This window comes from Scomber scombrus, chromosome 5, assembly GCF_963691925.1.
Source record: "Scomber scombrus chromosome 5, fScoSco1.1, whole genome shotgun sequence".
In the NCBI taxonomy this organism is placed as follows: Eukaryota; Metazoa; Chordata; class Actinopteri; order Scombriformes; family Scombridae; genus Scomber; species Scomber scombrus.
The window spans coordinates 18,715,459-18,737,517 of NC_084974.1; the positions used below are offsets into that span (position 1 = coordinate 18,715,459).

At 41.4% G+C, this 22,059-nt stretch overlaps 1 protein-coding gene across 1 annotated transcript in view; it reads right to left on the reverse strand.

Annotated features, from left to right (window-relative positions):
• Positions 1–4,106: 4,106 nt before the first annotated feature.
• The window catches only part of traf4a (tnf receptor-associated factor 4a), a 34,290-nt gene continuing 16,337 nt past the window's right edge, over positions 4,107–22,059 (reverse strand). Inside the window, exons 2-7 of the mRNA XM_062419099.1 lie at positions 13,736–13,787; positions 10,028–10,132; positions 9,637–9,798; positions 8,317–8,478; positions 7,395–7,550; positions 4,107–6,777 (exon numbers count right to left, since the gene is read on the reverse strand). Of these exons, the coding sequence (XP_062275083.1) occupies positions 6,145–6,777; positions 7,395–7,550; positions 8,317–8,478; positions 9,637–9,798; positions 10,028–10,132; positions 13,736–13,787 (1,270 nt within the window). The 3' untranslated portion in view covers positions 4,107–6,144. The remainder of the gene's footprint in view (positions 6,778–7,394; positions 7,551–8,316; positions 8,479–9,636; positions 9,799–10,027; positions 10,133–13,735; positions 13,788–22,059) is intronic.

The window sequence follows — 22,059 nt, forward strand, 5'->3', positions numbered from 1 at the left end:
ATGTATGTTTTTATTGTCTTCTTTTGCACTGTGTGGGCTGAGCACCCATAATTTCGTTGTAACCTGTACAATGACAATAAAGTCTATTCTATTCTATTCTATTCTATAAAAGTCCAAACAAAAATAATGAAATTGTATAATATTCTTTATTAAGATAAAGAACATAATGTTTTTGCAGCTAAATATAAACCAGGCCACTGTCAGACATTTTTAATAAAAACTTAAATTATATAAACAATTCAAAATCATACCATTGCACTAATTTGACCAACCGATGTGTTACTTTTGTGCTAACTGAAGTGGTCGATAGCAGCATTGCTAGTACGATAATTATTGTATTGTACAATAATTTCACCCTCTGTACGATGCACAATCAATAATGCCAAAACTCCCATAATGTATGATAATTTGATAGTTTTGTGACATTAGTAGTTAAAATCAGTCGAGGCTATGTCATTTTAATTAATTTCCCAATAGTAAAATATGGATGCTGCATCTGTTTTTATGCATCTCTTCTTCTCTTCTCACGTAATGTGTTTCCAGTCGATCGTGCTTGTTGTGATGATGAACATGACTCACAAGCACAGCTGTAGTTCTCATGTGAAAGTTTGCACAAGAGACTGCATCCGTCCACAGAACATTGAGGACAGGGTAGAGTGAGTAAGCATCACCAACAAACATACATGAATGTTCCCTAGTTTATTGAACAGCTATGTTTTTGTTTGGGACATTTTTAGTGTCCTGAAAGATTACATCCTTCCATGCTACGTCAGCTTTTTTATTTTTTTTAAACAGTGTGGCTACATTTGCAGGTAGTGTCAAAAAGTTGTTCCTCTTGATAAATATGTTTTCTGAAATTACACTTTTATGCCTATTTTTTCTCTTGGTTATGATTTGTGTATGATCTTTAAAAAATCAAAATATGATAATTTTAAGTCTCTGGTATGGCAACACTGGTCAAAAGTAAGAATGTGTCAAAGTCAGATCATACCTAAGTCATTACACATTTGTACAAAATAACACATGTGAGTTGCTGATGACAATGAAAACGTGTTCCTGTCTGTTACGTTATCTTTTAAAATAAGGTTTATCTGAAAAGTGTTACTTTTGTCCCAGTTGTCCCAAAACTCAACCAGTGAGCTTTTTGTCAGATGATGTGTCCATGAGGATACTCCCGCTGTGTGGCTCAGATGTTTACCCTGCTTTTTCACTGCTGTAGGACACCGGTTCACCAGCTCACACACATACCACCCTGGTTCAGTTCCTGCACTGAGGCAGAATTGTTTAACTTCCGCATGAGGGACGACAGCATGGCACCCCTTCATAAACCACAGCTCCTCTTTGATGTGTTGTTTTATTATTGCAGAGGAAAGCCGCATGGGTTAGGCCCTTCTCTGCCTTCACCTCCTTCTCCTCCTTCTCCTCCTTTAACCCAGCTGGCATCTGACTTTCAGCATACGTTGACCAAAAGTTGGGTGAGCTCACCAAGCTGGAACGACACTGATGTGTGCACAGTGTGTATGAGAACGTGACTGTACCTGCTAATCATTTACCAAGCGAGCAGAGGGTCATTTGAAGTAGAGCAAAGCCAAAGGGCAGCACTGTACACCGAGCAACACGTGACTCCGCTCTGCTCTGCATGGGAAACATGGAGGTTGCGAACATGTAATTAACTGTTACTATTTTCATTCTGCATCGCCCTGAAGCAGCACAGGGCTGTGTGTTGTACACCCTGTGCCAGGAAAGTTTGAGGCTGTCAGTATGGCTTTTGAATCTGACTTTTCAACTTAAGCTATTAACTTTGTGTATTCACTTGAAGGGAGACAGAGGGGCTGTCCTGACCAGAGGACTCCTCCCTGAAATGAATGAGCCTTCCCACAGTGGGGAAACTTACATTTTTGCAGAGTAAACAACTATTCTGAATGAAAAATAAGATTACCCAAGATCCTTTTCCTCAATTTTGAAGGGAGATATTAAACAGAAGTGGAGAAAAGTCATACCATGTTCCTAAAACAGATGTTGTTCTCATTTTTAGAGAGAGAAAAGTGGGCAGAGAGAGTTGAGATTATACGTTTTAGGAAGACTTTAGCCAGCTATTGTACATTAAGTGGAAAGCAGGACTGTCTTCCTGAGGGACCCCTCAGTGACTTTGACGTTAAAAGCTCATTTTACTTTCCTTTCATACCCTGCTGAACTGAATATCATCCAAACTGCAAGCTAATGCAAACTCCTGGCTTCACTTCAAAGCAGGACTGGTGTCTGCCTCACTTCCTCTGCCCCCTTTCCTCTGCTGCTTCGCTTCTCCCCATCTTGAGCGGAGAAGCAGTGGAGACGACAAAAGGCAGGAAAACTACACTCACATCTAACCTCAAACATTCAGTAGGTGATGACATGGGAATAAAACAAATACTCTATTTCATCAGATATACTGGGTGCCTTGAACTTCTCTTGAGCTGTACTGCTTCTGGTCTGGACTTTGGTCATGGTTTGCGCTGCTAAAAGTTACTGGCTTATAATTCTAAAACAATAACACATCTGACAGGAGAGGTGATGTTACTGAGGTGGATTGTGTAACATTAAACGGCAATAAACAAAATAATATACATGCAACTTTTTAATATATTATATCATAATATTAAATATATTATATTTTATTATAATATTCTGCATCATTGAGCAGATGGTGAATGTTGAGTTGAGCTTGAATAGTTTATTTTAAATGTTAAAGTACAGTACATGTTTTTGTATGAAATGCATGCAATGTCTTCTCAGTGAAAATTTTCTTCAGTAAGGTTGGTGATTTTTCTTTGCCAGCAAATCTCAGAGCCAACCCAAGAATGAATTCATCCTATTTACAAGTACTGTGTATGCATTCAAAGCTAGATCTTATTTCTCTGTGTAATAGACCGCCATTGTTGTCTATTAAAAACACATCAGTGAGCCACACCACTGCACTGAGTGATGTGATCCATTGCTTTGTAGTAGGGTCACATTAGTTTGTGTAGAAACCAGTCCAAAGACTAAATTGCAGTGATCAGGTTTTCAATATCTGGAGAGATTTACAGAGTTCCATATACAGACTTAATACTACATTGTAAATGTTGTAATATGTAAACAAGACAGTGTTCCCATGCACGTGCACTGGCATCTGCTGCATTAGGAACTTCTCTCCTGAGAGTTACTACCTTATCAACGTGATCTCATGGGATGGTGTATAAATGACATGCCACTTTAAAGGACATTTCATGTCAAGTTTATACATTTGTAATTTAACACTGGTTAGGTTTAGTCACAAAAAAACCATTGGTCAAGGTAAGGGAAAAATCATGGTTTGGGTTAAAATGATCAATAAAATGTCAACTTAAAATTTCCCAATATGACAGTAAAAAGTCTGGGTAGTGGTCTCAAACAGTGCTTTCTTGCTGCTTTTGCAACTTTTTGCCAACTATAGTGATGCCGCCAACCTGCCTCCTCCTGATAAGCCAAAAATCACCTTTTAAACGAAACGTCACATTTTATTGAAGTCATCTGAAATGCATCACTTCCCCTGTCACTCGAATGTAACTATGAACTATGAACTGAATTAATGGCCTAAATGGTGTGAAATGACACACGAAAAGCAAAAAATGTGTAGTCATAACATTCAAAATGAAATAAATTGGCGTGTTATTCACAATTTGGTGATACCAGGCTGATCGTATCGCTGCTTTTACTCTTTGGAGCTGTTTCTAACTGCAAGCTACGATAACGGCTTTCTTTGGGGACCCAGTGAGCAGGTGTGATTCACTGATGTAATTTCAATAGTGTTTGGACAACAACAGAGGTCTACGGGACACAGAGGAATAAGATATATCACACATAATACTCGTAAATCGGATGAACTAATTGTTGGTTTGGCTCGGCACATGAGATTTGTTGAGGAAAAACATAGAAACTTGCAACCCACATCCATTCAGAAAACCATTTATGTTCAGTTGATTAATATAATCAACAACTATTTCTGTAACAGCAAATTTCCTTCACTAAAGGGAAACTTTAGTGTCTCATAGTAACTGAAATCTTAAAGTGATTCTTTTTAATAAACTGCAAATGAGAAACACTTATAATATATGGTATTTTATTTTCAATTAAGAAATTGACAAGCACTCATCAATCAACATATTAAAACATTTGTGCCATCTGTGCAAACTCACATGACAGCTCCTTAAAATAAATACTTTTAAGAGGAAATAACACAGACAGAATATGTGAGGCTCAAACCACACGGACAAACAAATTATCCAAATGTCCAAGAGACGAAAGGGTCTGAAAATTCCCAAAGTCAACCCAGACTCTCCAACGAAAAGTGTTTGTATAAAACAGCTAAGCATTTTTAAAAATACAGAATCTTACAAAAAATCTTCTCACTTCTTTAAATCACTGTAAAATATCAGCTGGTATTATGACAAGAAATCAGGAATTTTTCCATGTATAATAATAAAAAGACAGAATGTGCTTCTGCATTTTTACATTAGTATTCACATACATCATTAGTGTACTGTAGAATCAAAGTTCTCCAACCCTCAGATGGTGCCGTCATGGACACAGGTATGTCGCACTAGGCTAATTTCCTTCACCCGCTCCTCGTCGAGACACCAACATATTTGCAGAGACCATTTCATTAACCGTCTTTTTCAAACACTCTCCGTGCACCATCCATGCCCAGGCTATATAAAACAATACAATTCACAGCCAAGTGTTCTGATGATTCATAACATTGTCTTTATAGGTTAGATTACCAACGGTGTTCACATTTTCTGTATAAAATAAAACTAAAAACTAAAAACAAAACAATTCTTTTTGACAATTTGCCAACTCTAAACTGTCCAAAGAAAGAGACAAAATAGCCATCAATGGGAGAGGATTTCAAGAAAACAGGTTACAGTACAAAAATATGGTCCAGGTGGTAGCACATGAAGCATGCATGTGTTAATGTTTACCTGCCCCCCCCCCCAAACCCCCAAAACCCTCATGCGAAGACATACTGTATAAAAAGGCCACATGGCTTTTCCTTCACTATTAAATGCACATGTTCTCCGACAAGTCTGACTGGCCTCTTTGTCTGTTCTGCTCATCTGAAGACCGATGAAAGGTGCTTTTTCTCTTCCTCCTTATTGATGGACTCCACAATAGACACAAAGCCTCATAGGGTCACTATGAAGTGTGTGTTTGGTACAACTGCGCGCTCTTGAAGCTATTTATGACCGGGACGAACTACCTACAAACACAAATCACAGACAGTTCCTGTGATGAGCGCAGTTCAACTAGAAGAAATGGAGCTGTGACTTCGCTGTTGTCGGGTGAAAATCTTGTCAACTTTAAAAAAAACCCCAAAAAAACAGCTTGACAGTTGCATTTCATTTCTTTCTTTGATGAGTTGTAGATGCCAAAGTCCAGAAGTTTCTTTTTTTTAAATGTAAAACATGAAAATCACCAAGGTTGAAGCTGCAAGTTTCTCACCTGAAAACATGGATGCATTTGTTCGTGTGTACACAAACCTCACAAGTAGTCTCTTAGCAAGGGCTCTGTGTTTGTTAAGGGATCCGTGGGAGTATACTGTACGAGCGTGTAAACAAAAGGCAGTTGGGCTTGAGCTTGAGTCTGCTGAGCTCCTTCTTCTTAAGATCACCCCAGATAAAACGGGACGTCTTTAACCAGCTTCTAACTTTCGTTCTATTCTAAGTGCAGAGGCTTAGTGAAGCCCTTCACCCCTATTTTATATCATTTCCATAATCTTTTACATCTGTACTGCGGAAATAACAACAAAAATATAACTTAAGATAAACTCTCTAGGCACTGTTTGATTTCCAAGGCTTTTTGTTGTAGACTGTGATAAAGATCAGCAAACAGATAAAAAATTAAAAATTAAAAAAAAAACACCAGAGAGTGATGGTTCTGCAGACCAAACACTTTCTCCTCTGTGATATATCAAGGTCCTCCGAGTCAGCTCACACAGCCAAACAGACTCACTTCAAGCTCTGTGGTGGAGAGGCTGTAAGGGCAGAAAGTATCTAAAGGGTAAGTATGTAGAAGTTTTCAAGGTTAAGTGTCAGTTCCAGTTTTTTAACCCATCTTTCTCCTTCATAAAAAGATGAAGATTGGATCTTAAGCCATTATCTTCTGGGGAATCTCTATAGAAGCCTTGACAAAGATGCAGTTGTCTCGGATGTAGTTCCTCTTCTTGATCTCTTCATGCGAGATGAACTTGGGGTAGCCGAAGCCCAGGGTGCTCTCGTCCAGCGAGTTGCGGCTGCTGCTGGGCTTCTGGAAGTTCTTCCAGTTGGGATCGGGGTTGAAGGTCTCAGTGATGTGCTGGGGTTTGGAAAGCGAAGGGTCGCTCTGGTCCATGATGGAGAAAGTCACCTTGTAGGAGAAGGGCCACTCCAGCAGGTTGTCGTATTCTCCGGGCAGCACGCGGATATATACAGAGAGGTGAGAGCCCTCGCCGCTGCCGTTCCCGTTCAGGAAAGCTGAGACTTGAAGCTTGTAACCGTAGCGGTGAGTGTAGAAGGGCGGACTGAAGAACTCGTGGTTGCTTCGGAGTTTGGCCTCCTGGAGTTTGCGGGAGTAGTCGTTGAGTTTCCAGATGAGAACGCCGTCGTGGCTGACGGACAGCTCTTCCATCTCCCTCCGCAGCTCCAGGATCTCCTGCCGCTGACGGCCCACCAGATTACACATCATAGTTAGGTGAGACTTTGTGGTGTCTTCCAGGTGACGACCGATAGCCAGTTTGGGGCACTGCCAGAGAGACAACACAGAGATTAATTATGCAGAAATTGCTGCACAGCGAGGAGATGTGTAATACATACAGATTCCACACACACACAGCTGAATACTGCATCTGTAGATCAACTTCTATTTATAATCCTGCCATACACTGAAGAGGATGAAGATGGGCACTTGGATTATTATATTTAATGGTCATTCCATTTTTTTCTTTCTGTCAGGCCATCTGTAAATATTCCACATCAAGCTTTCCAGATGTCTTGTCATTTCTAACATAGTGCAGAGCGAGTATGATGCTCATCTGACGCTCTTCCCCAAGCATGTCCATATTTTCTCAAATTGACGTCAGGTTCAAAAATAGACCGAAATGTGCTGTCAGAATATAGAAGTGTTGCTCTCATTAAAATAGAGCCTACAGGCACAGTGCTGTATGTTTGAAAAGGGAAAGAAATCATTGCTTTGGACTGGGTGAACATCGATATGAAGGAATATAAAGAAAGAATCACATGTTAACAACACAGTCAAACAGGCCTGAAGCTTTATTAGTATATCAACAATGGGACTAACAAGAAAAATCCTCCAAAGGCAGAAATAATCTTTTCAGGTTAAGTGATGTGGGTCAGTCTTACCCTGTGTTTGCAGCCAGCGTCTTTGAAAGGGCAGAGAACGAGCGCGCTGCCGCAGTTGTCCTTCACATGGTTAGCCAGATCTTCGCGGGCAATGTTGGGTGTGCCGCACTGATTTGGGCACTGGACAGGAAAGCGAGGGCAGTGGTACTGGTGGTTCTGTTGAGGGGTCAGGGACAACATTACTATGTGCAGTGCAGTCTGACACCATGAATGATGGGAACATGTACGGTCACAACTTAATGGTTGCCTAGGGGGAGCAAAAGTCCTTGAAAGTTTCAAAAAATACATATAGTATTAAAAATGAAGGCGGGGGGGGGGGGGATAGACTAGAATACACAGACAACAATTGATCATGCAGCTTGAGGACACAGAGCAAAATCATACCAGAGCAAAATGCCTCTTAATATGATGATGTAACTCTCCAACTCCTGAGTGTGACAATAAAATTGTTGAAGCACTTCAACGTCTGGGAAGCACAAGATGATCAACATATCATAAAACATTGTGCCTAGGACTGATATATTACATTTTTGAGGAGGGGAAAGTGACACTGACTGCTCAGCCTCAGGCCAGATGTGTGTAGAGGCAGGTGTTTTCAAATAAAGATCCAGACAACAAAACAGCAGCTCACATTAACAAGCAGCTGCCACAGGACAGCGACACCATGAATGGCAGCATCCTACAGCTACCATAGGCTCTGTGCCATCCTGCTCTACTGAACATGGAAACCCTCTACAAGTCACATAAAAGATGGATGATAGGTACAAAACGCTGGCAGGAGACTCACTTTTTGAGAGAGAATATTACTTGGCACTAAACTGGCTCAATCATGCCAAAAAAAAGACTAATAAGAGAGAATCTGAGTAGTCATTTTGGTTAAAAAAAATAGAAATTAAGACTCTAAACGCAGTGTTAAACTGACCTGGATGGTGTCAAAGACAAACTCTTTTCCGCAGTACTTGCAGGGCTGTGTCCGTTTGGGACACTCCGCCATGCTGTGTTGGGACAGCAGACGACGCATCATCCTCGCCCCGCACTTGTTCTCACAGTAAACACTCTCCTGAGGACACACACCCTGGTGGTTCTGTGATAGAAACGACACACATGATTACAATTTAGATTCAAATCACACAGGCAAGCCACAATAGAAATACTGTAAGTGTTGTGGTGTACCAAAACACAGTATGAACAGTATGTTGCAGCTTTCTTAACTCAAAAATTGCATTTTAATTAACACGTTGTTTTTTCCTGGAAAGCAATGAGGCTGTACGTTGAGTTTTGACTCATCTATGATGAAATATGATTAATATGTATTTTATGCTGCCTGGTCTCTTATTGGTAGTCTTATTGGTAGTTTTATTGACATAAATTGACTTCAATTAACAAATACATTTATTTATTCTAAAGGATAAATTGATTGAAACCCTTATAATTGAAGTGAGAATGTCTGCAACACTTAATTACTTTTAACCAGGTGTTCAACAAAGCAATACTATGCCTGTATTAGACAGAAATACCAGGAAATGTTTCATAGTTGGACAAACCTCGAAATCTTTAACTGGTCAATTCAGATGACATATAAAGACAGCACAGCACAACAAATGATAAATGTGATGATTTAATATGTTATAGCTTGTTTTCTAGTCATGTCACTCAGCCCTACTCTGCTGTACTGTATGCTTTGTAGGAATAACAACTTGAGAAGTTTGTCTTAGGGAAAAGATTTTGTGGAAAATATGTTTACGAAAAGTATTGCGGTGTTATTAGTACTGACATTCTGAAACTCTAGTATCAGCTGGGGACTGCTATTTAAACATTTTGAAATATACACTGCCCTGAATGCCAATAATTCCAATGTGAAAGCCAAAAGGTGGATTAATGCCCCTGTCGCTGTGTGCACAGGGGTGACCATGTGGGCCAGAGTAAACATGGGAGAGGCAGCCTGGTAGAAATGACAGAGTTGTTCGTGAGGAGACTCTGAGGCACTTTAGCCTCCTCACTGAGGAAAACACATTCAGTATGAAAGACCCAGTCAAAGTTTCTTTCCTTCTGCCAACACACGTGTTATTTCAAAACAGGCCAACACTCTCTGGAGGCAGTGAGACACGTGCATTAGTCTTTCCTGCTGCTTTTCACAAAGACATCTTTCATACAGGCATGGAAATGATGTGGAGTCACTCGAGTTGCTTACGTCTTGCTGAGTTGTACATAAATAAAAACAGGTTTGGTCTATGTTGTTTACCTCGTAGGCTTCACCGGTGAACTCGCTGCCACAAAACTCGCACTTGACCTTGCGCTTGGGGCAATCGTGCTGCAGGTGGTCGGGCAAGTCGCGGCGCGTCAGCTTGACGGAGCAGCGATTGGGGCAGGGTATCACATTGAAGGCGCAGGTGGAGAAGTGGCCCTGAGGGAGACACAACGACAGAGAGGGCATGTGTCATCAGAAGCACTCACACACACAGTTTTGGCGTTTGGCCAGGCCAGAAAACAACAAGAGATGAGGAGGGGAGGCATCAGGTATCAGAAAGAGATACACAAGTCAAAGTGTTTGATGAGGCAATAGAGATAAAATAAAGGGAATGGCAGGAGGGGAAATAGATGATGGGAAAGTGAGAGGGTATAAATATGCTCACCTGCAGCTGCTTCATCTGGCCGGTCCAGCGGCAGCCCTCCTCACTGTGGATGCAACGGATGGGAAGCGCCAAGATCTGCTGCTCCAGCTCTGGGTCCGGGTAGATCTGAAGAAGAAAAGCAGGATGAGGTCAGTACTGCAGCTGATCCAAGTACATCTGCATTTCATATAGCGGTGTGTCATGATGAGTCTACTGAATGTGTATGTGTCACTGGTTTATCTCTGGTTGTCAGCATTCACGGCAAATTCACCATTAACCCATAAAACTATAGACATAGCTTCTCAAATACATTAACTTTAAATAAAGTGAAGATTAAAGGATAAAGTTGCCAAAAATAGCATTTTTTCTGATTGGTGACAATTCCTATGAGAAGGTCAAAGCCAACAATAAATTGATCTGACTACCATGTATTGTCTGTGTATCCAAAGCCTGATATATGTTATTCTGTGCCGTAGAGCTTAATAGTTGTCAAACAACTATTAAAAACGAATCAATAAGCCACACTGTAGCACTGGTTGACATGTTCCTTCATCACTATAAATATGGGTATGTAGTTTATTTTGACTCAATCCCACATACATCATCCTGCTGCAGTAAATACTCAGTAGAGCACCAAATATGTATTAATCCGCTGCTGAAAATAGTTCCCAACACATTCAGTATTTACTGATGTTTGAGTGACATTTGCTAAAAACTACAGTGCCCAGCTTTTTTAGGAAATTTCTAAGCCTAAAAAAAAATCCTATATTTGAGCGCTAAAAATGTACTAGTAGATTGAGTTGGAACTGATGGTCTTGGAGCTGAGAGCCGTAGACAATAAGGAAGGAAAGAAAATTGTTTTTGGTCCTTTTCTGGGATTTGTTCACTATAACAAAAATATAGAATAACTCTAGCCTCATCTTTAAAGTTTTCTCTGCATGTTTTCATTCATAAACTTGCCCGCCATAAGCCCATGTTGTCACCGTTTCTCTCGGTCAGCCGTGTTTTTTGGAAATGTTTAAATATTTTTGCTTCATGGGAAAAAATGAGGATTTTATTTCCTTCAGCCACATACTGGGAATTGTTGAGATAGTATCAGAAAATTGCAGCACAGACAGTGGAGCTGGCCACTGCAGTGAGAATGAGTTAGTTTATGGGTCCATGGGACCTTTGAGAGAGACACAGACAGAGATAGGAAGAGAGAGCATAGGAAAAGATTTATTTTTCCCCAGTCACTGAGCGATGGGGATGAGTCAGTTTTCTGCCCAAACACCCCAAATCCTCCCCTACAGTTCGCTGTCCTGAGGATTTACAGCTCTGCTTGCATCTCCATCCCCCATGCTGTCACAAGAGCAGAACACTGGTCAAACAATAAAAAAGCCACTTCCTCAAAATGTCACAACAGCCCTCTAAACAAATAACAGCTCAGTAACAGCTCAACTACGTTCACGTGCCTCTGTGCCGAAACATGGGAGCCATCACTGTCAAATTAAAAGTTAATTTGAAAAATCATTGACAATAAAACACTTCCACTTATCTGTTTATAGCTGCTGTGTTATGAATGACAGATGCCTCTGCTCTGCCTGAACACATATGTGTATTAAAGTGTAATCTTAATCTGTTTAGATGAATATTTTAAACATGCTTGTAAAGCACAGTTGTATCTACCATTAAAACAGAAGCTTGCCTTAGTGTACTCCACAAATACAGCACAAGTTATTTCGCCGCCATAATCACATTCTTTGAGGATAGGCAAAGAGGCAAAAATCCTCCAAATCAAACTGAAACACTCTCTCATTGTTCCAGTCTGGGTATCTGCAGGGGGATGGCAATAACGACCTTTTAATAACTTAGTCCGAGGCAGATCGGGGGGGTTAAGCTCTTTGGAGCTCCAACTTTGGGGTTTATTCTGTCTGCTTTAGCCATTGTTGGTCACAATCCCACACTACTACTACTACAGCAGCAGCAGCAGGAGTAACAATCCTTTAATGACTGAAACACTCTGGTTGTTCTGTCAGAGTGGGCTTGTGTTTGTGCGCATTTTTTGGACAGTGTGCGGTGAGCATTACAATAACCTGACAGTAGACCACCAGCATGGGGTAATTTGCAGGCGACTGGGAGCCTGCGAGGGCCTTGCTAAATAACAATGTCTGGCAGGTGTGCCATAAGCACATCCTTCCCATGGGGACTCCCTGCCATTACAGGCGCCTTCATCACTCTCAGCACAGAAAACAGACCGGCACTGCTGCCCCGCTGGTCTTGCTGCAGCTCTGGGTTAATGGCTCTATGGCTAATTCAGGCTAAAACTAAGTGAATGGGAGAATTACACAGTGGCCTCTAATCAGTTGATGCCAAAAACTCCTGAGAGACAGGATGATAGTTTGTCCACTGGTCCTTTAAAAGTCTCTCATGGATGGTTCAGAATTAAGCCTTTATCCTTGTGTTGCACTCCCTCACTTTACAATGAAGATATCACGTGTGAGAGAGACATCCTCTGAATCTGAATACAGTAGTCACTATCTTTTTTGCCCTCATGCACAATCTGATTAAAGCTGGAGTGTGGGACTTGTTTCTCCGCCTTTTGGCAGGCAGAGACATTACAAAAACACTGCTGACACCTACTCTGTCACTACTCTTGCGCTGTAAAACAGTGGATAAATTGAGTGTCCCTTAATCCCTGTGAAAAGACTCATTTCCCTATTTTTGAATTTGATCCATGCAGTCCAATAACATTTGGTAAGCCTAAAAGAGCCCCACGATTAAATCCTTTAGTTAATTTCTTTAAGTTAACAGAGAGCTTACTGGAAGTTAGCTGGCTCAGGCAGCTATAGTCTCTACTGCGCATTCTCTGCCCGTAAAGCATGCGCAGTATGCATTCATTCATTCAACACGGGAATGTCAAACCCGACACCAGATTAAAAACTCTGGTATATAGAGAGATTTATCTGGTGGTGATAAGCTTAATCATCATGTGTGAACTCATTTGGCAAGGGCTTAAATGTAACCGACATTCATTTATATGTAAAGGTTTTGCACTATAGCTTCAACAGCCTCTAAAAAACACAAGGAGGAAAAAAAACTGTTCAGTTGAAATTTGGATACAGTTTTCTTTTTGTGGGCTGAGAGAGATTTAGGGGGAAAAACTCTGTGGCAATAATAAATTATCCCGTGCATATCTGATCCACTGAAACCATCTGCTTTCCCACAACGCAACCTCTAACTTTTGGTTAAGACAAGGATTATTGTTTCCCAGAGATTTAAATGTTCAGTTTTCTTTGTTGTAACAGTCACCATCCTGAAATTGTTTTTCTTTTTGAAGTCTGGCAATTTGCATCTCCCATCTCAACTATATTTAGATCTAATGTCACTATCTGAGCTGCCAGTCTCCTTTCTGATTTGCATTTTTTCCTGGTTGGACCGGTTATTTACTTTTTTTACATCACCTGTGTGTACTATATTTGTCATTTCTGCCTAATCTGTAACAGCTTTTAAATCACTTCTCCATACCCATCTTTACTTCTTCTTCATATAATCATATATAAAACCATAACTTTGGATTTGGGAAGCTGGAAGCAGGAAATATTTGACACTGTTGCTTAAAATAACTGCAAGAATATGATGATTATGAAACATGTTGTAAGAAAGGTGCTTTGTAAGTAAATTGTATGGCGTTTATTATATTCTGAATTGAGTGAATGACAGCATCCAGTGTCACAGTGTCAGTCATACCTTGGCATAGTCCAATGGCAGCTGGTCCTCTGGACACTTGAAGACACCCTCACTGCAAGAAGACAACAGAAAACTTTTGTTATTATTGAATTCACTCAGGATACAAGGAGACTGCAGAGAAACAGTGTTTACAAGCATCCCGACAAGGACAATGAGCCATTTTTAAATCACTTTGAGCGGTGTTACTAACACTGACCCTTACTGAGAACAACTCAAGCTAAAAGGCACTTCATTGACAGTCAGTGAGAGCAGTGCAGCATTGCCCTCAGTTTTATTCTGTCTCTTCAAATGCATTCTTAATCTGAGTAGTCCTCTGACTCATCACACTTTGTAACATACAGACAAACACTCACATATACACACACTGCACAACAAAGTCAGATCTTTGTGCCACTGGCTCTAATGACATTGGTTCTTTCATTTTGGCCCCCCCTCAGAGGATACGTCTGCACAGATTTTTATTACAACAGAGGACAAAATTACAAATTGGAGCCTGATATGTTTATCTACTACACAAAAAAGGGATGATTGAGGACTTCTTTTACTTCTTCTCTCACAGTTCAGATTGAGTGTTTAATTTCTGCACTTGTGCACATATGAACAGGATTGTGTTGGAGGGTAAAGAAACATAAACCACGCCTTCATGCCTGAGGCTTTTCGGTGGCTGATCTCTTGAGATGCCAGCGGTGTTGCGATCGAGCCCCCCTGCACTTCTGAATAAGAGACTGTCTTCATTTTCAGGTCTAGCTCAAAGACTAAAGGTTAAGTGTATTTTTAAAAGATTTGTTTGTTCACGTAAAATCTACAGAAGCTACAGAAACATGTTTTGTTCATGAGGCACGAGCCCTGAAGCTTGATCTGACCTCCTGTGCAAAGAAACCTCTCATGACTTCTACCATGCCTAAATTATGTTTAAACTAATTAAGGGACAACAACAGTGTGCAAACAGAAACTGTTTGCCTCTTGGTGCTTTAATTTGGTTGGCTGCAGTGTCACCTGACTGCAGCTCCCAGAGGCACAGGGACATGTGACAGGGCGGGAGTGCATGTGCGCTTCGTCTACCCAGCTGCTATAAAGCCAGGGAGTGTGCTGAAGGGGGGGATGGGAGCAGAGGTTAGGATGGAGAGGGCGGGAGATGAAGAGGGGTGGAGGAGGGAGGTTAATGCATGACGAGACAACAGTAATTCTCCTCCATTAGGGTCACTGTGTCAGCAGGGAGCTGGAGACCAATTAACAAGCCACAACGGGCTGTAAAAGAGGGTCAATCGATTAGAGGGTAGAAAAGCCCAGTCAGCATCTCATGTGCAGTGTGAAATCATTTACAGTGCTCATCACCATCGCCAAGAAATCATGTCATGCTGTGGCGGGAGAAGTCAGAGGATAGAGAGCGCTGACTGTCCCACAACCACACAGCAAGAGAAAATGGGAAGCGACAGGGTCTCAGCTCTGGACATGGGAGATGTAGGCGCAGGCAGGGTACAGCCAGAGGCCCCATCCAGCTTGGGCCCCATATCTGACACACAGAGAGGCAGACAGGCGAAAAGAGCCCAGTCACGGACTGTCAGTATAATTCCTCCCCTGGTCGCAGAGAAGGACCCGCAGCCACACATTCATGTGTTTGGGCCCACTGCTGATAATATATCGCTCGGCTCTGTCGCCTGCTTGTGAGTCAAACTCACTGCCGCTTTGTGACAGCGTATTAGCAGAGAAAGGTAGGGCCGATGTGTAACACAGCTCCAGTTCTACTCCATATATCCTCTCTGACTTACAATTTCTCTGGCTAGTTGAGGGCAACATGACAAAAAATCTGAGTATCACAAAACAAGCTATTTGAATACATCACCTTGGGCTCTGATGGGCATTTTTCACTATTTCGTGACATTTCATGGACTAAATTGATTGACAACTCGTAAAAAATATAGAAAAATTCATCAATAAAGCCATTAGTTTTTAGCTGCACCCCTGTTGCAGTTATTGAAGAATAAATATCACTGACACACAAAGCCCTTGTGAATGGGAACTAACACCTGGCCTCCTTTAAGACAAGGTTCACACAAATGTTTGTCTTCCACAGCTCTGTGACCACAGTTCACGCCCTAGTCAATGAACATCCAGGGTGAGAGACAGATAAACAAGTGTTCCAGCATTGTGTTTGGATGCCACAGGGGAGACGCTTATGACCAAACAGCTTTCAGTATAATACAATCACCTCATTAAAATTTCAGTGCCTACTTCTTGTCTGCTCATGCCGTGAGAGCAGGCGCGGCTCTGCAGCTGTTCTGTTCAGATCAACATGTTTAAATTATACCAAAATTCACTGAAAAAACTCTAACCCTCTGTAGGTGATATGCACCCACAAGTACACCCATCACTGCCTTGCACCCTAAATCCCTCTCTCCCCTAATTGCCCCCTCTCCTCCCTGACCTCAAATCTTCTTTTCAGGTGCAGATTAAATAACCATCCATTCATCCAGCTGATACCACAAGGACAGCCGTCACAACATGCTTCGTCACTGTGCGCATGGCCCCTGACAGGCAGACGGTGAGAGGTACAAATCCCTCAGGTTTGATCTCACCGGCGTAGAAGGGGGGGGGGGGGGGGGGGGGGGGGGTTTCAAACGACAGTGACCGGCCTGCAGGCCACACAGAGAGGACAAGTTAGTGACAGCCCGCCTCCTCACAAACTAGCTCTTCTGACTGCAGAGTAACCTTGAAAGCTTCTCTTTATTGACTAATAGAGGGACTCCTAAACAAACCTCCTTATGTTTGCCAGTGTAGCGGGCAGGGCTGTTGGGACACACTAAACAAACTAAATCAAAAGCATGAGGGCGTTGGAGAGTGCACGTCTGTGACACATTAACACTCTAAACAGACCTCTGTCACACAAGTTATTGTCTCATCTGCTCAGATAGCATCGGGAGCCTCGAATTATCTCCGGCTGGACTTCACTACAAGCTTTTATGTTCATCCTTGTGCTAAACCCTTTTCATCTTTTCAAGTCATAACTAGGATTAACTTTTATATATACAAACAAAACCTTAAATTCCTCTAGTGCCCTCTGCACAGCCTTTCGCTCTCACAGCGGAAACCAGATTCCCTGCGTCTCCTTGTAGGAAGTTGGGAGAAAACAGGAATTTTGTTTTATCTCAGATTCCTATAAGTTCCTATAATCCTGTAAATCCATCTGGTTTTGAATTTGTGTGTACAGGACTGTGTAGTCATGACTTCCTTCTTCCAGTCCCACTTTTCTGAGCTATAATAAAGTTAAGTCTATGTTTTATGAGCAGATTTTTTTCTAATGTCACACAAAACTGTAGCTTTTCTGGGAATATCTAATTTGATCATTTGCCTTCAAAAATATTAAAAAACACCACAAGACAAAAAAACAGCAAAACTGGCCATAGCTTAATTTAAGCAGTCTCTGCCATATTTTCATCAATTTTATCAAATGTATATGAGAAACTAGGCTTCATGATGCTCTTATGCTTGAATTATAATACTACACAGATCTAAATAATTATTCAATGCAAAGAGGATATATGAGATGCTCAAATGTACACATTTAAGAGTCAAAGTTGGCAAGAAAAAAATAATCTTTTCCCCACCATATTGTATAAATTCCTAATATGCATAGTATACTAAATGTAGAAGTCTATGAAGCACAAACTGGCAATTAGTACAGAAGACATTCATGTTGAAATGATACATGACATGTGCAGATGGACATCAATCAAACTGCGACTTTGGACAGCTACTGCCACTTTCTTTTTGGAAAGTTCACAAAGAGAAAGCTAAATGCTTTTCCGAGGATTTAATAGTTTATTTGTTATATTTTCCAAGACGTCTCTCAGGCTGTCTCACCACAATCCACAATTTGTTTTTAATTCTTCCAAATGAAAATAGAAGAGTCGCCTGTGAGTCGCTCCTCTATTTCCTTTGTGTCTTGCGTTGCGGCACAAGTTATTTAGTTGGACTATAGAAATTGCAGACGGTATGTGGCCTGCAGATGCTCTACCTCTCATCCTCACAACTAGCTGGATTAACGTCCTCATGTGAGCAGTCAGCACTGACTAAAGCGGCCCCTAAATGAGGTCGAGTGACAAGGCTGAAGCAGGGTGCTGTTTCCACCTGCGGAACCTGATACACCGTTAAGGCAGAGCTCCTTTCGCCCACGGCTGATTTGGCTTTCAGCCGAGCTCTCTGCAGCCCTCTCATTTGTCTGAAAAGGGAGGAGCAGCGCCTACTTTCACAATGTGATGATGACACGCCAGCCCACAGGTGGATCGACTGCTCCTTCACAGGAACAACCACACACAATGATGCTATGACAGCTCCTTGTGTGGGATTTTAATACCTACAGGATAAGCTTTCCAAACCTGTAGTTTGCTAGAGATTATATTGTGCTTAGGCCATCTGACATTTGTGTTGACAGTCTCATCCAGCACGTCTAAAAAGAAGGTAATGCTAATAAGTACAAACAAGCCAAGACATCTTATTGCACAATGATTCAAGATTTTGTTTGACATGGAGCTTGGCCATCTCTCTTTATGTCTGACGGTAAAACCAAGAATAGCTTGGTGTTTTTAAAATGTAACTTAGTCTAATATATGCCAATGCGTTACCACAGGGTATGTTAGGTGACCATACAGTAGGCAAATATAATTATCCAAAGTGTAAGGACTTAAATAATATAACTATTTTCAGCAATCCAAACTTGAAATTGGTTGTTATTGGTAACATCTGTTGGTTAAAAAATTCTAAATATAAATCTCAATCTTCATCCACCGATTTTGGGTAACTTCAACAACCAGCCCTCTAAAAAGAGATTATATACAAGTCCTGCTTGAGGAGAGACTAAAAGGTTTTGCTTATTTTATAGGACGAGTATTACGTACTGTTCTCCTGTAATTTTATTGAATTTACAGAGGTTGTCTGTGTGCTTAATCGTGTTCCAATCTGCTCTGTCCTAAACTCATAAAGTACAAATTCTGCCATTAATTACTGACCATATTACGCCAAACGTATAAGCCATCCAATGAATATTAGTCCAGTGGATTTACTGTTTCAGTAATTTGCGGCTAGCCATTTTTGGCAAAGGAGCCAATAGAAAGTCTATAAATTTGGGTGAAACACTTCATATGAATGCTTTAAAAAGCAGAAAAGACGAGAATACATTCTTAAATGACATTTTAATTTTAGTCCGGTGTGAATAGGACATATTCTCTCCATTAATCTATTTTTGCAGAGAGGTTTTTGATTGATTTCAGGAAGTTTGTGGAGTTTAGTAGTAACACGCCTGTCAAGAATATGACACCTGCACTGTAAAATCGCATCTGACTTCCTCTGCTGGTCACTAACAGCCACTGGCAGCTGTTACATACAAAGTAACAATGGCTGACAGTCTGCAGGTCATGGTCATCAACAAGACAGAAATAAATTACTTCTGACTCAGTGTCTGACAACCCTAAAAAGACAGGCGGAAAATCAAACCACTTCCAATGGTGATTATACACATTCAAATAAATCAAGCACAGCTAAACTTTTAGGTGTAGTTTAAAATCTATATTTTATGCTTTCTTATCCAGAAGAATACTATTTTTTTGTTTTGTTGCTTTGCCAAAGAGGGAAAAAAATGATGCAAGTGGAAGAAAGGCACTACTACGAGAGAGTGAGTGAGTGAATGTGTGTGTGGGGGTGGATGTCTGGCCTGTTTCCCTGGCTTCATCTCCAGCACCCCATGTAACACATTCACTGGGACCAAATGTGAACCAAGACAGAAAAATCATTAAAAAGGATGGTTTCACTACACACTACACTGAACTACCTACAAAATGAGAACAAAAGAAAGTAGGTCTTTATGCTACTGGGATATTGTTTCTGCTCTTCTGAAACGTTCCTACACAGAGATGATTTCAGGACCACACAAACACTGTAGATCCCAACTGTGAGGACACCTGAGGCCAGCCTTTCCTCATGCCGTCATCACTTATGTAATGATATTCATTTCTCCTTGCAGTTCACCTCACTGTGCTGGCATTTGTGAGCACAAGCCATCTGTGTATGTGAGTTCACATGGTTGTAGAAGTGTTCAAAGGTTAGCAGAATCTCAGTTTGTATTTCTTAAATGTCAGCTCTGCAGTCCCACAGCCAGCAGATAAAGAGTTATATTAGTACTGCCTGTTGTTTAAGGGCTCTGATTGAGCTTTTTTATATGTTAACACAACAAATTGTATTTAGAGCAGGTCTTTTCTATTTTCTATAATGATAAGGCAAATTACAAACCCTGGAAAGCTGTTGATAGAGTTACTAGAGGACCTTGCATCAACATCATTTGCGGTAACCAGGTGTGTAATCCTTGAATTTCCCCAATACTGATAAGGTTACCGTAACAAAGTAAGGATATGTAGCTTTTATTACATGAAAGAGAGTACAGTTATTGCACTTTTATATTTGTATTTCTTGTAAGCAGACCTACATTTCCTGAATGGAAATATTTACTTGCATGATTATAAAAGTGGCTCTGAGAAGCTTGAGAGGCAAAATCAGACAGTTGCTTTGAAATTGTGAGCAATTAGACAATGACTCATCGAATCGCCAGAGGTGCAGCTTAGACACACTGCTATGATAGCTGAGGACAAGCCGGCTGCCGAAACGGAGCGAGAGGAGGAGGAAGGAAGGAAGGATGGATGAAAAGATGTAAGGAGGGTCAGAGGGAGGAGGAGCAGCCATCTGCAAGCTGAACGCAAGCCTGTGAGATACCATAATCCATCCTTAAGTGTGTGAGGAGGGGACACAGCGTCTTACAAGTATTTATAATCCCTCGCACTGTCTCCTTCCATCAGAGTGATCAGGCTTTGACATGGAGTCTGTTTTGGAGAGGGGAGGGTTATAACCAATGAAATGCTAATCCCGCTCTTTTTACCGACAATTTGTTTCTGTTGACTTCATGAATTTACAGCCGTCATAAACTCAGGTTTTTAATGACTTCCTCTGAAGTCGCACCTGTGATACGATGAGTCCAGAGGAACAGTTTGAAATCTTGGGAAATACGGTAACTTGCATTCTTACTAGGAGTTAAATGAGAAGTGTGCATAGTACATATGAACTTACCACCAAAGGTTGGTTAGCTTAGCTTAGCATAAAGACTGAAAACAGGGGAAAATGAGCTAGCCTGGCTCTTTGCAAGGGTATCAAAATCTGCCTACAAAAACCTGTAAACCTCACTAATCAACATGTTATATCTCATTTGTTTCATCTGTACAAAATCCAGGGTTTCCCACAGCACTTTACAGCTTAGGCGGCCGCATAATGCCTGCTGCCTTAACTAACGTCTTCCAAAAAAAAATAAAAAATCAGGCGTAACATTTTATTGTCAAGGCTAGTTGCGTTTACACGTGGCTGTCTTATAGCCTACTTTTGACAAGAGCCCCCTCCCGGTCAGACGGAACCATCGCGCCCCCCCCCCCCCCCCCCCCCCCCCCCCAGGATGTGAGAGTGGTATGAATCTTCTTATCTAACGCTAAGTCTAAGTATACTTCCTAAATGTTAAACTATTCCTTTAACATCCTGTCACTGGTTGCTGGTTTAAGTGATATGGATTGCAGTCTCAGTTATGTATTTCCATACCTACACAGATTGTTTTCTACTGTGCTTGGCAGGCAATCAAATAAATAAAACAGCAAATGTAATAGAATGCTGTAGGATCTTTTATTTTCCTGGTCGATTTCATCCCCCAGATTATACGCTGTATGCAGGAGGTACGGGAAAATCAATCCACTTTCATTAACTGCTGCTGATCTGGGCACAGGGTTGGGGGGGGGGGGGGGAATCTGTCCCATCAATTGTACCAAGAGCTGAGCTCATGCATGCATGAGTGCAGTCACCCTCACCCACGCAGCGAGGCAGAGTACCCACATGCACGAGGGCCTGCATTGCGTACATGAAAGGAAAGGAGGGCTTGAAAGGGGATGCTTTACTTTTGATCTGGTTGAAGGGCGGTTCTGTGGAGGGGCAGGTTGGGTGGAGGACTGTGCCTGGAGATCAATGAAAGTCCTGAGCTTTAACATGTCGCACATGTGAAAAGGACCTACTGCTCAGTGAAAAAGTGCTAAAAGCTGCTGTCAAGGTTGCTGTGGGTGTGAAACGCCCCACTCTCTATTTTACTACCAACTGTCACTCATTTGCAAAGACTCACAAGCTGCTAAGAACAAGAGAGTGATCGACTGTTATCTCACAACTTAGCCCAAATGGAAGTAGTTACGTGCCATTTTTGTTCCTCCAGGCACGTGTGAATTTTAGCTGTTTTAATCACAGATGGCTGATCT